Source organism: Sorex araneus, chromosome 5, assembly GCF_027595985.1.
Source record: "Sorex araneus isolate mSorAra2 chromosome 5, mSorAra2.pri, whole genome shotgun sequence".
Classification (NCBI taxonomy): Eukaryota; Metazoa; Chordata; class Mammalia; order Eulipotyphla; family Soricidae; genus Sorex; species Sorex araneus.
The window spans coordinates 48,095,780-48,109,102 of record NC_073306.1 but is presented as its reverse complement, the minus strand read 5'-3'; the positions used below and the strand labels follow the sequence as shown (position 1 = coordinate 48,109,102).

Below are 13,323 nucleotides of genomic sequence, written 5' to 3'. Positions count from 1 at the left end.
TGCAGGCAGCTGACAGGTTCAGTCCCTTACACTACTTACAGAGCCCTGCCAGGAGTGACCCCTTGAACCCTGAGCACAGATAGGTGACTACCACCCCACAAAGAAAAGAAACTGAAAAGAACTTAGAGGCAATATCATACCTAAGCCTTGTTTATTTCCCAAACCTGATGGACCTACTTTTCCTGGGAAAGCCAATAGTGGCCACCAGGGCTGAATTTGAAAAATTCAAATTCAGGGCATCTGGGAGTGGGACCGTGGACTAGCAGACTGCTCTGTCCAGTGACAGCCCTGACTCCCAGCATCCTGCAGTGGCTTTTGATCTTGGCTCAGTCTTGGCGAGGCCTTGGCCCAGCTCAGACAGCAGGGCCAGTTTTTGTACTGGAACTTGTTCCTGTGTTCAGAGCCCACACCATCTTGTTCTGTTCTCTGGTAGGAAGCGGGACAGACAAGTTTCTTTCTAAGGGTGTTCACGGGACAAATGAAAAGGCCCTGGTCAGGAGATGCTGGGTCTGTTCATCATGGACTTAGAGGCTTGCCCTTACTGCTGAAGGTCTCAGGGACCCCTCTGGGGGGGAATGTGGGGTCTTCTGCGGGCTCTGCTGGGACCCTCATTCTCTCCCAAGCAGATCAACTTTCCAGTATGGGGACAAAAACATTTCAGAGGCCACTTTCCAGGCCCCAGAAGTCCTCGCTGTAGGACCCACTGCACCTCCTGGGGAGAGATGGCGCCTCCAGGGTGTTGGAAAGGCCGTGGGTCTCCTTCAGCACTGCGGAGGGCTGACAAATGCAGGCTGGCCTTTTGGCAGTGGGTGGGGGCAGGCTGGGGAACCCAGGGAGGCCTGCCTGGAAGAAGCTTGTCAACCATGACCACTCGTTCAGACTCTCAGGTACAGACAGACATGTACGTCCTGGAACATAAGTTCATAAACATGAATCTGAGAGGGCAGCATTGCTCCCCGTCTCCCGTGACTGAACACCACAGAAGCCAGACGCTCTTCTGTGCCCCCTATTCGGGTAGGACTCAGACAAATGGGACGAACGGATAGTGTCACCGCAAGATGACCAAACGTTTACCTTTGTTCTTCCAACTGTGACATACAGGACATCAGCCAGCAACCAATAGCTCAACATGGTATGGATGGGCACTGCCCAGAGTCTCAGGCCCTGCCCGCCCCAACGGAATTCAGACGAACCGCGTTGTACCTGTCCTGGGCAGGGGGAGTGTGCATGATCTGTTAGAGGAGTTTTTGGGGGATGGAGTGAGGATTCAATCCGGAGAGTAACTGCTTTCCAAGCCCCAGACTGGCCAAAGACTGGACAGGAAGGGAAGGCCCAGGCAGGGGTCAGGCCATTTGGGGGTTGGGGTGGGATGGTGGGCACTGTGGCCCAGTGAAATGCACGTGGTCTGGGAACCAGTCAGCCAGGCAGAAGGAGCCAGAGTGAGCACTGCGTCTGGGTTCATGGCCCTGCCTCCCAGAGCCCAGGGCCTGGTCCCCTCTTCATTCTGAAGACGCTCCGCTCATGAGTGGCAGCTGGGAGCAGCAGAGGTCAGCAGTACACCTGGAGCAGGGGTGCCCCGGATGAGTCTGTGTCGGTGCCCTGGAAGGACGAGTCGTGGCTGGCTGGGTATCCTGAGGCGGGAGGAAGAAGGAAACAGGTTCAGAGGGGAGGAGCCTGCCGAGAAGCAGCAGAGTGGAATTTGAGCCTTGGTCACTCTGCGCCTGGCGGGGTGACCCACTGTTTCCGGGCCTCTCTCAGCCCTGGCCCCCACTCTTTGTTCAAAGCAAATGATGGCTCCAAAGGGCTGTTGTGAAGGCAAGACGACAGCAACACAGCAGTGGAAAACACGGTGCCATTTCAGGACCAGGGGTGTGGCCTCCCATCCTCCGCTTTCCACCCCAAGGTCTAGGTTTACAGTTTGGGGTCCCATCACTTCCTTCTTGCCTGTTCTAGGTACTTGACCCTGCTGTTTCAGGAAAAGCTTCCTGGATCTCAATGTTTTGTTCTGGGGCCACACCTAGCAATATTCAGGCCTTACTTCTGGTTCTATACTCAGGGATCACTCTTGGCAGTGCTCAGGGATCATATGTGATACCAAGAATAGATACTAGGACAGCATGCAAGGCCAGTACCCTACCCCTATATTCACTCTCTGGCCCTTGTGTTTTTATTTTGGAGCCATGCCCAGCAGTGTTTGAGGCTATTCCCTGTGCCTAATAGGGGACTGGGGAGGGGTAACCTCCTCTGTCTCCTGCCCCTGCCTCCCGCAGGGAGTTCATGGGAGAAGCAAGTGATACAGAGGATGGAGCCCAAGCCTCATGCAGGTAAAGTAAATGCTTTACCCCTTTGAACTATCTCTGAACCTGACTAAATCCTTTGGGTAAGCTTGCAAGATTGAGGTATGGGGAGCGGGGGTGTATGCCTGTGACTTTCAGGGTTTTTTTTTTTTGGGGGGGGGGCATACCTAGCAGTGCTCAGGGATTACTCCTGGCTCTGCACTCAGGAATTACTACTGGCAGGCTCAGGGGACCCTATAGGAAGCCAGGGATTGAACTCGAGTTGGTCCGTGCAAGGCAAACGCCCTACCCCCATACTATGACTCTGGCTTCTTCTTTTTTTTTTTTTTGCTTTTTGGGTCACACCCAGCGATGCTCAGGGGTTACTCTTGGCTTTGCACTCAGGATTTATTGCTGGCGGTGCTTGGGGGACCATATGGGATGCCAGAAATTGAACCTAGGTCAGCTGCATACAAGGCAAATGCCCTACCTGCTGTATTATTGCTCCAGCCCCTCACTCTGGTCTCTCTTGTGCCTTTCTGAGTCTACCCTTACCAACCCCAGAAGAAAACTGCGCGAGTACATGTGGGGTGCCTAAGGAAGTCCCCCCTCTCTGCACTCAAAGTCAACACTAACCTGGGGTTCCATAAGGCCTCAACTTCCGGGCGATGGCATCTGCTGTTGTCTCCTGGGAGATCTGCACTGTCAGTTCTAGGGAGGAAACATGGGTGGAGGGAACGGTCACAATCATACCCTTGTCATCACTGCCCCCTTCCAGTTCTGCCCTCCGCCCCAGGAAGGAAGGGCCCTGGATTCATAGGCTGTGCTAGAGGACTATCTTCAGACACACGCATGCTCATGTGCAGTGATGCGGGAATGGGGGTTTGGTCATGCCAAGCCAGGCCTGGAAGGTGGCAGGTGGCAACTGAGGACAGATGACTTTTAAGGGATGCAGAGTTGAGAAAAGGGTGAGGAAGATTAGGAGTGTGGCCAGAGACTCCACTATAAAACCCGTCAGTGGCCAGAACCTTCGTCACTTGCTCTCTTGGTTCCCGGGGCTCCACCTACCATCCTGGCTCAGCCCCGAGCCCACCATGGTTTCGTGGCCACTATCGGGGGCGGCAGCAGCTGGTGCAGTGGCTCGGCTTGAACGCCCTTCTGCCGTCTGCGGACGGGCTCGGCTCTTCCGGGTGCTGATGCGAATGATGCCTCGGACCAGGCGGCCCTCGGCATCCTGCTCGTCCAGGTGGTAGTCCTGGGTGATGCTGCTGATAAGGTCCGAGATTTTACTGGTCTTCTCCAGAAACACGGTGTCTGATGTGCACTTGGCCAGCTCATCGATCTGGTGCACACTGAACAGCTCCGTTAGCTTCTTGAAGATGAGCACGTCGATCTCCCGGCTCGACATGGAGCCGCTACCAATGTCAGGTAGGTCCAGGTCCGACTCATGGAAAGAGTAGTACTCCTCCGAGCCGCGTGGGCTGCTGGCCAGGGTGCTGGGCAGGCTGTGCCGCAGGGTGGGGGGCTCGGCTAGGTGCTCCTTGCAGCAGGAGTCCGAGTCTGGGGCCCGGGAGGTGGCGTTGCCATAGGGGTAGACAGGGATGCCTTTGAGCTTGACGTCAGGGTAGCTGAAGCTGCTTCCCATGGTGGACTTGAGTCGCTGGCCATCCCGTCGGCTTGGTGGGGCCCGGTCAGGGCTGGGGGGCACTCCATTGTGCTCCTTGGCCCAGCTGGCTTCAGTGGCCCCCTCAGCGGAGTCCCCAGGGGACAAGCAGGGGCTGCCACCCCGCACACAAGCTCCGCAGCGCTGGAGGCATCCCCGGCAGCGGCGGAAGCAGAAGGCAGCACGGCACCAGTCCCACACCCAGGGGCGCCAGAGCAGGCAGCAGGCGGGGGGCTCGGCCGCCGCCTCAGCAGAGCCCGAGATGAAGGTGAGGCTCTCTGGCCCATGGTGACCAGGGTCCTTGGGGTCTGGCCTCCGGGTCCGACGGCTTGGTGGGGGCCTGGATGGCTCATCATACGTCTCCAGGCATAGCTCTGATGGATGATCCCAGGGGCCAAGGCGTGGGGGCCCAGAGGATGGGCGGGGGGCTCCTGGGCGGGGCATGCTCACTGCATGGTTTGCTGCAGCCAGACACCTGTGGGGCAGGAGGCCAGGAGAGTGAGGAGTTAGGTGTGATACCTGCACTACCGGGAGGGCATCAGACTGGGACTAAGTATTTCACAAACCCTCATCTAGTGTTCCTGGGTTCCCCAAAGAAGTGGTTTTCTCTGTAGTCTAACCAGATGACAGAGGGGCCAGAATGATAGTATAGTGGGAAGGGTGCTTGCCTTGCATGCAGCTCACCTGGGTTCGATCCCAGCATCCCATATGATACCCTGGGCATTGCCAGGAGTGATTCCTGAACACAGAGCCAGGATAACCGAATATTATCACAGCCCCCAAAACAAAACAAGCAAACAAATAACATAACCACATGACAGATTCTCCTGTTCACCCCATCAGAAGGCCTGCATGGAATGCACACAGGGTCAGGGAGATGGCCCAAAGGATTGAGCATGTACTTTGTGTATAGGGGGGGCAGGCTTGATCCTCAGCTTCACACGTTTCCCCTAAGCACTATCAGGAGTATACCCTGAGAATGGAATCTAGAGCATCTCCTGAGCACTAATGTGACCTCGAAACCAAACAACAAAGAAGAAGAAGAAAATCAGAGCTTTTGTACATTGCTGGTGGGAATATTAAACAGTGCAGCTGCTGTGGAAAAGAGCACGATGGTCCCTCAAACACTTAAACACAGAATTGTCATACAGGGCAGGAGAGAGAGTACAAAGGTTAGGGCACTTGCTCACTTGCTTTGCATGTGGCTGACCCTGGTTCAATCCCTGGCACTATATATGGTCCCCTGAGGCAGCCAGGGTGATTCCTGAGGAGTAAACCACTGAGTTCCTGAGCATCACTGAGTGTGGTCCAGCAACCCCCCCCCCAAAAAAAAAAAAAAAAAGAACTGCCATAAATCCAATAATTCCACTTCTAGGTATACGGTCAAAAGTACTAAAAATAGGAATTCAAATGGATATTGTATACCCACGTTTACAGTGGGGATATTCAGCATAGCGTAAAAGTAGCAGCCAAAGGGGCTGGAGCAATAGCAACTTGGAAAAGGTAGGATGCTTGCCTTGTACACAGCCAGCATAGGTTTGATCCCAGGCACCACACGTGTTTCCCTGAGCCCTTTGAGGAGTGATCCCTGAACACAGAGCCAGGAAGTGTGTCCCCCCTACGCCAATTTAACAAAACAAAAAAAGTGGCAGCCCAATGTCCACTGATGGATAAATGAAAAAACAAAATGTGGTACAGTTTCCTTAACTACAGTGCTATCTCTGTGTGAAGCCTAAGTTTGGGGCTGGAGCAATAGTATGAGGGGGAGGGCACCTGCATTGCACCCAGCAGGCCAGGGTTCAACCCCAGTATGCCATATCATCCCCTGAGCCCTCTAGGAGTGATTCCTGAGCTCTGCTCAGAGCCAGGATTAAGCCCTGAGCACTGCTGGTGTGGTCTCCCCTCCCATCCCTCACCCTCAAAAAAAGTAGCCTAAAGAGACTGGGGCAGGGGCCAGAGTGATAGCACAGCGGGTAGGGTGTTTGCCTTGCACGCAGCCGAGCCGGGTTCGATCCCCAGCATCCCATATGGTCCCCCAAGCACTGCCAGGAGCAATTCCTGAGTGCAAAGCCAGGAGTAACCCCTGAGCATCGCTGGGTGTGACCCAAAAAGCAAAAAAAAAAAGAGACTGGGGCAATAGTACAATGGGTAAGGCTCTTGCCTTGTACATGGCTAACCCAGGTCTGGCACCCCAGATGGTCCTCTGAACCCACCAGGAATGATCCCTGAGCACAGAGCCACGAGTAAGTCCTGAGCACCACTGGGTGTGGACCCCCTTTTTTTTTTTTTTGAAAGTAGCCTTAGTCAAAGACACATTTAGCAGGGATCTTGCTCAGTGGTAGAATGCCTGCCTCACATGTGTGAGGCTCTGGGTTTGACCCCGGCACTGTAATTAGAATGAAAATGTAAAAGAAAAAAAATCATTTAGCCTCTGTGCATCACTAGATGTCACCTTGGTGACCATGGAAACCATTAGGCCTGCATCTCAGGTCTATCAATGGGGGTGGCTCTTTTTTTTAGTTTTGTTTTTTGGGGTCACACCCAGTAAGATGCACAGGGGTTACTCCTGGCTCTTCACTCAGGAATTACTCCTGGCGGTGCTCAGGGGACCATATGGGATGCTGGGAATTGAACCCGGGTCGGCTGCATGCAAGGCAAATGCCCTACCCGCTGTACTATTGCTCCAGCCCCTCTCATTTTATTTGTTTTTAAATGTATTTAGGGGCTAGGGATTTAGCCAAGTGACAGGGCTCATGCCTTGCACATGTGAGGCGGTGGGTTCGTTCCATTCCACTGTGTGGCCCAGGACACAGTAGAGCTTTGGCTGTTCACCCTGTGAGCAATGGGACTGGAGCTCGACTCCCTGCCACTGCTCAGCATCGCTAGAACAGGCCACTAGCTGAGGTAAAGCTCAAACTTCAAAGTATAATTCCTGCTGAGTGCGTACTGCTTAAGCACAGTATAAAGCCAAAACACTGTGAGTTGAACCATGGTCTATAAGGGGCCATCTGCATATACATTAAGTGAACTATTATTCAGTCTTAAAAATGAATGCAACTGTATTGTTACAAATGGGTAAGCCTTGAAGATTTAATGCTAAGTGAATGAAGCCAGACACAAGAGGATAAACATTGTATGGTCCCACTTCTATTGTTCTAGAGCAGTAGGGAGCAGAGTGGAGGCTGGGGCAGGGGAAGCTGGCCTTCAGTGGGAAGCTTTGGTCTGGGAAGATGAAAACGTTCTGGTGATAGTGGTAGGGATGAGGAGACACTCGTGAGAATGTGCCTAATGCCACAGGACTACATGACTGAAATGGTCATTTAAAAAAGGGTTAAGGCCTAGAGCGATAGAACAGGGAGTAGGGCTCTTGCCTTACTTGCATTATGGCTATCTGGGTTCAATCCCCACCACCTCATGTGGTCCCCTGAGCCCCTCCAGGAGTAAACTCTGAGCACTGTAGGGTATGGCTATAATGCAAATAAATGAAAAAGGTTACAAAATGATACATTTTCTGTTCTTTATCTTTTTTTTTTTTTTTTTTTTTTGCTTTTTGGGTCACACCCGGCAATGCACAGGGGTCATTCCTGGCTCATGCACTCAGGAATTACCCCTGGCGGTGCTCAGGGGACCATATGGGATGCTGGGATTTGAACCCGGGTCGGCCGCGTGCAAGGCAAACGCCCTACCCGCTGTGCTATCACTCCAGCCCCCTGTTCTTTACTTTTACTACATAAAGTGAAAAATTTCCTGGGCTCTCACTTTCTAATGATCTCCCCCAATTTCTTCCTGCCATTGGTAAGTCCACCACACACGCAGTAACATCATTGGTAAGTCCACCACACACACAGTAACATCATCTGCTGCTGCTCAAGAAACACACCTTCTAGTGACCAGATCCAGAACTGATCATTAGCCCCTTCCCTCCCCCTCCTTTAAAATTGATGTAGGGGGCTGGAGTGATAGCACAGTGGGTAGGACGTTTGCCTTGCACACGGCCAACCCGGGTTTGATTCCCAGCATCCCATATGGTCCCCTGAGCATTGTGAGGAGTAATTTCTGAGTGCAGAGCCAGGAGTAACCCCTGTGCATCGCTGGGTGTGACCCAAAAAGCAAAAAACAAAAAACAAAAACCTGATGTAGGATATCACAGGACCCTCTCAACAGTGAGTCCGGCTCAGATTTGCTCTCCTCACGACACTGAACATCAAGGACTGTTTTGCTTCCTTTTATTAGACAAGAGAGCTAAGCCAGGGCCGGGGATGTAGCTCAGTGGGAAAGTATTTGCACTGCATGTGTGAAAGTCTGGACTTAGTCCTTGACACCACACACACAGACTGGCACACTCTACTCTCTTCTTTCCCCTCTCCCCTCCCCCCTCCCTCTTTCTCTCTTTTAGAGTTTGCTCCTGGTGGTTTGCTCTTGGGTTGCTCCTGATGGTCACACCATGTAGTACTAGGAACTGAACCAGAATCTCCTGCGTGCAAGATATCCTTTTTCTTTCCTTTTTAACCCGGCTGCCAGTGGGGTTAGAACTTCATTCATTCCATAAATACAGAGCCTGGTCCCACGTCAGGAACTGGAACCAAAGATGAATAAACTATAGTTGGGTCTCATAACTGGCCTTGTAGGGAAAATTGGGGCTTAAGAGCTCAGGGCACCTGAGGCATCAGGGGAATAAATAACTGCCTGGGAGGTCAGGGAACGCTGTGTGGTGATGTATTTAAGAAGTTCCTTGATCACTTTAGGGTGCTGCCAGAGTAGTTATCCTGAACTTGGATTTCTGAGACACTGAACTCTTACCTTCTTAGCCCTGATTTAATGACCCCAGAAGGGGTGATACATGAGGCACCTTTCACTGGGCTTCAGGATATCTGTGTATTCTGGGCGCTGGGAGATAACTCAGTGACTTGAGTGCCTGCTTGCAAGTGTGAAGCCATGAGTTGGGTCCTTGGTGACCCCTGCATTTGCCAAGCAGACCCTGATGGCTGCTGTTGGTGAGGGACAGTTCTGCTGTCCTGACTCCTGACACAGCAAGCTATTTTGGGCTGCAGCCCAGCTGGGTCTGTGTGAACACCCCTGAAGGGTATCAGTCTCAGGAAGCACACAACAAAAAGATATGTGAGCACTGCGACCACGAGTGCAACTATTGGTGAGCACCAGCTTGACCATCGGAGAACCCCAGCAAGGCCAGTATGAGCACTACAGCCTGGCATGAAGTAACTCCTGGTCACTGCAACATCAACAGAGTAAGGAAAGGGAGGAAGAATATTCATGTTCTAGTTCTGATTCTGGTCCTAACAGGCAAGGTGCCTTGGGAAAAATCACTGTCACTCCCCTAACCCAATACCGTCAAGGCCCCCATTCTTGCTATTTCCATTCCCTTCTACTGCTGCACAGCCAGTAACAACGAAAAAAAGAGAAGGTCAGAGTGATATACAATGGGTAGGGCGTTCGCCTTGCACATGGCTGACCAGGATTCAAGTGGTGGTTCCCCGAGCCTGCCAGGAATGCTCCCTAAGCACAGAGCCAAGAGCAAGCCTTGAGCACTGACAGATGTAGTCCAAAAACAAGAGAGAGAGAGAGAGAGAGAGAGAGAGAGAGAGAGAGAGAGAGAGAGAGAGAGAGAGAGAGAGAGAGAGAGAGAGAGAGAGAGAGAGAGAGACTGAAAACAAAACAAACCACCACAAATCTGGTGAAACCTAGCAGATATTTTAGCCCAAGAATCAAGGTTAACACTACCAAAAACACAAAAAGCTGACATCATGTACCTGCTGACACTATGTACTAAGAAAAACATAACTTCATTCAAGATATAATCTGAACATATCATTAGGAAACAGCAGGACACAAACTGAAGGACATGATAACTATATGTGATCTTGTGATGGATTCTGAAAACTGGAACTCGGAGATAGTAGAAAACTGATGAAATCTGATGAGCGACCACTTATTATGTCAGTGATAAATGTCCGAAATTTGATTACTGACTATAAAGTGTTTTTATTCTTAGGGGATATACACAGAAGTATGTATTAGTAATGGAGTGTGTATAGTAAAGGTATAGTATAGTATGTATTAGTAAAGGCCTGTAACCTAATTCTAAGCCATGTGCAGATGGAGTGAGGGAGAGGGAGGGAAATTTAGCCATGATAAATGGGTTGGGAGGGGGCGCAGACACAGGTGTTCTTTCACTATTCTTACAATTCTTCCAGCCATTCCTCCTGCCCCACTCCAATGTTTCTTCCCAAGAACACTCAAGAACCTAGAATCAGATTCCCCAAAGCCTACTGCTGGGCTCTGTTAGCTGAACATGACTCTGAAGGGCAGACATTGTGTCTGTTTCCTGTCTGTTAAAATGTCTGCAGCAGAGGTGCGTGGGATAGTGTCTCTGTGAACTGATAGTGTGTCTTTGTGATCTTAGACTAGAGCAGGACCATAGGATGGAAAGAAAAGATCTTGACTCGGGCTAACCAAGTAGGAGGCAGGGAAGCATGTGTGTGTGGTGGGGTGTGTGTGTTTAAGAGAAAGTGAGAGAGAGAGAGAGACAGACAGACACAGACACAGACACACTGATAGACAGGGAGACACAGGCAGATACACACACAGAGATCCAAGGGCAAGCAAATTAACAATGTATGTGTTTAAAGATGACTTTAAAGTCCCTAAAATCTCTCAGCTCAGAGGCAAGTTGAAACCTTTGGTTTGAGCAAAGTGCAGGTAGGTATGAACTCCTTCACTTGCTCAATAAACAGATTTCCCGAGGGCCTACTGTGTGCCAGACTCTGCTGAAATTCCATGGAGACAGTGATAAAAAGACAAAATCCCCTAAACTCAGGAGTCTGTACTTTAGTGGCAGTTACATTGTTCTAAGTGCTTTCCATGCATAAAACCAATAAAGTCTCACCACCCTGGAGATACTCTTGGTATCACTGTACCAAGGCACAGGGCTATGAAATAAGTTGCCAAACTTCAGTTAGCACCCAAACAGCTGGCTGGACTCTTCTCCAGCTCCCCAGCCCATCTATTCCTTGGGAAAACAAAGGCAAACGAAAGTAGCCAGTTACTGGCACATGGGACAAAACTGTGTCCACCGAAGAGCAATGCAGGGAGCCCTGAATTTCCTAGTCTCAAGGGCAGGATGAGGAAGGACGCTGGGCACTGCGCTATTTCAGCCGTACCATGCTCAGGGATGCCAGAGATTTGTAAGAACATGGGTCACTAAGCATGGGTCACTAAACATAGCCGGCTCAGTCACTATCTTCTCCCCACTCCTCCAGGGTTATTATTCCATAAATTCACCAACAGTGTTTACTGGCACCTACAAGTATCTTTACAGTACGAGATGCTGAGAAAACTTTGGTGAAGGGGATGGAAGCAGGCTCAGACCCTCCCTGCCGCTCACACTGCCCTGCAGGTATTACAGCTTCACTTTACGGACCAGGAGCCTGAAGCTAAGAGAGGAGAGAACTACCCAGAGATGCCCCGTGGGAGAGGGAGGGCTGTACTGAGTCAGCCACACGCACTGCTCTGTGCCACATATCTTGAGCAGGGGTGGAGAGAAAGGGAGCAAGGCCTGGGGGTAAGGACAGGGCCTGGCCTCAGTTTTCCCCTATCCTCTAGGCCCTAAACCCTTTTGAAGTCACACTCATCCGTTTTGTTCCAGTTAGATGATGAGTTCTATGTCGCTGCCCCCAAGTGGCCTTAGGATCTGTCAATCTTAGAAATTCGGGTCACGGGGGGTCAGTGAGGTGAGCCCCAAATGACTCGGTGATTGGAACCTAGAGACTGGGATTCCTGAGTTCAGTGAAAGTGAGCCTGAATCTTCCGAGCCCCCCGTCACTGCGCTGGGTGGAGATGAGCCTCACTATGGCCAGGGGGTAAGACTCCTGGTCTCCTGCGCTCACCTTTAGCGAGGGAGAGATTAGCACCTTCACAGGTCAGCTGTATGCCGAAAGCTTAGCCTGATGCCTGACACCTGGACCCCTCCCAGGGGGCACTTCGGGAGGGAGAAGTTCCTAGTCCCAGACCTGCCCACCTCAAATTTCTTACTGATGCTCCCCCGAGACCGTTTCCGGACAGTACTCCACAACTCCTCCCTGGCTCAGACGGCACACAGACCCCGGTCCTCCTCTACCTCACCCTGCGCCCTGCATTACACACCTGCCCTGCTCCCAGAACAGTTGTTGGCTCCTGCAGGGGCATCTGTGCCCCTCGATCTCCTGCCCCAAAGATTCAGCCCGTGACTCGCGCGCCGGTGGGCACTCAGTCTCGGGGACCAGGGAGAAGCAGACCGGGCAGTGTCCCCAGGACGGACTCAGCGTCTGCAGCAGCCGTGCCCTCGGGGCGAGCACGCCCTCCCCTCCCAGGCCCTCCCTCCAGCCTGCCACCCCCTCCCCATCCCGCGCCGCGCCCCCGGGCCAGCACACTCCCGCCTCCAGCCAGAGCAGCCCCGAGGGCGAGAACACGGGCCCCCCCACCCCCTCACCCAGCTCTGCGCGTCCAGCCCAGGCACCCACTCAGGCCGCTCCCCGGCCCGGCCCGCGCACCCCGGAAGTGGGAGGGTGGTCCCCGAGGAACCTGTCGCGGGACGCCCCGCCGCCGGCGCGTTGCCTCGAGGGTCTCTCCACACCGGTGCCGCCCAGGATCGCGTCCTCTCGGGCCCGCGCGGGGCTTACCTGTCCCGCCAGGTGAGCCGCCTCCGGCTCGGCCCCTCCCCCCGCCCCCTCGCCGCTCACCTGGAGCGCAGGTGTGCGTCTCGCGGGAGCGCTGCACGGGCCGCCGCTGGGGACACACTTCCTGCCTCCGCGAAGCGCCGCCGCCGCCGCCGCCGCCGCCGCCGCGCACCTGGGCCCAAGCCCCGCCCCGGCTCTGCCCAAGGCCGCTGCGAGCCTGCAAACTCGGCCTGCCGACGCTCTTATCTCTCGGAAGGTTCTACTGGCACCTGCGAGAGACAGTTTTGCTGGCTTGGGTGCTGGGTCTGGCCGGCAGAAGTCAAGATTCGCGGGAGGGGCGGAGAACGAAGGAGTTAGAAGGACGCTGAGACTCAGGCTCCAGATCTGTTAAATGGGCGTGTGGGTTTGCTCTTCAACCCAGTGTTCTCCCTTGAAAACGGATCTCGCTTGTTTGTCTCTCTGTTTCTTTGCTTCTTTCCACTCTGGAGAAGCCTGTGCTGTCTCTTGAACACGTCACTTCTCTCTTTCTCTCCCCTTCATCTTTCTAAATAAATTTCAATAAAACTATCTTGTTTCACCCCTCCCCCCAATTAAAAAATAAATAAATGGGTATGTTTTCCTAACTTTCTCTACTGGGGAGCCCTTGGCCAGACCGAAAAGAGTCTGCTCTGAGGACTTATGTCCTTCCTAGGACGCCTTTCTTAAACCCTGG

General features: G+C 52.8%; 1 protein-coding gene across 2 annotated transcripts; it reads right to left on the bottom strand.

Moving 5' to 3' along the window:
* Positions 1–326: 326 nt before the first annotated feature.
* On the bottom strand, positions 327–12,765 carry KDF1 (keratinocyte differentiation factor 1). Of its 2 annotated transcripts, none has more exons than XM_055140124.1 (4): positions 12,675–12,765; positions 3,345–4,414; positions 2,913–2,987; positions 327–1,631 (listed from the first exon to the last, which is right to left on the bottom strand). In XM_055140124.1, exons 2-4 carry the CDS (start codon positions 4,381–4,383, stop codon positions 1,549–1,551), a joined length of 1,197 nt encoding a protein of 398 aa, XP_054996099.1. In that variant the 5' UTR covers positions 4,384–4,414; positions 12,675–12,765; the 3' UTR covers positions 327–1,548. The 2 variants fall into 2 exon arrangements, with proteins under 2 accessions (XP_054996099.1, XP_054996100.1); XM_055140125.1 differs by lacking the exon at positions 12,675–12,765 and adding an exon at positions 12,486–12,636.
* Positions 12,766–13,323: the final 558 nt, after the last annotated feature.

Bases quoted from the DNA above. Each gene is read 5' to 3' on its own strand.
- KDF1 (XM_055140124.1), bottom strand. From the start codon at position 4,383: ATGCCCCGCCCAGGAGCCCCCCGCCCATCCTCTGGGCCCCCACGCCTT. The intron at 2,988-3,344 runs GTAGGTGGAGCC...TTTCCTCCCTAG, and splicing joins CTCGGGGCTGAGCCAGGATG to AACTGACAGTGCAGATCTCC. The intron at 1,632-2,912 runs GTTAGTGTTGAC...CTCCCGCCTCAG, and splicing joins GAGGCCTTATGGAACCCCAG to GATACCCAGCCAGCCACGAC.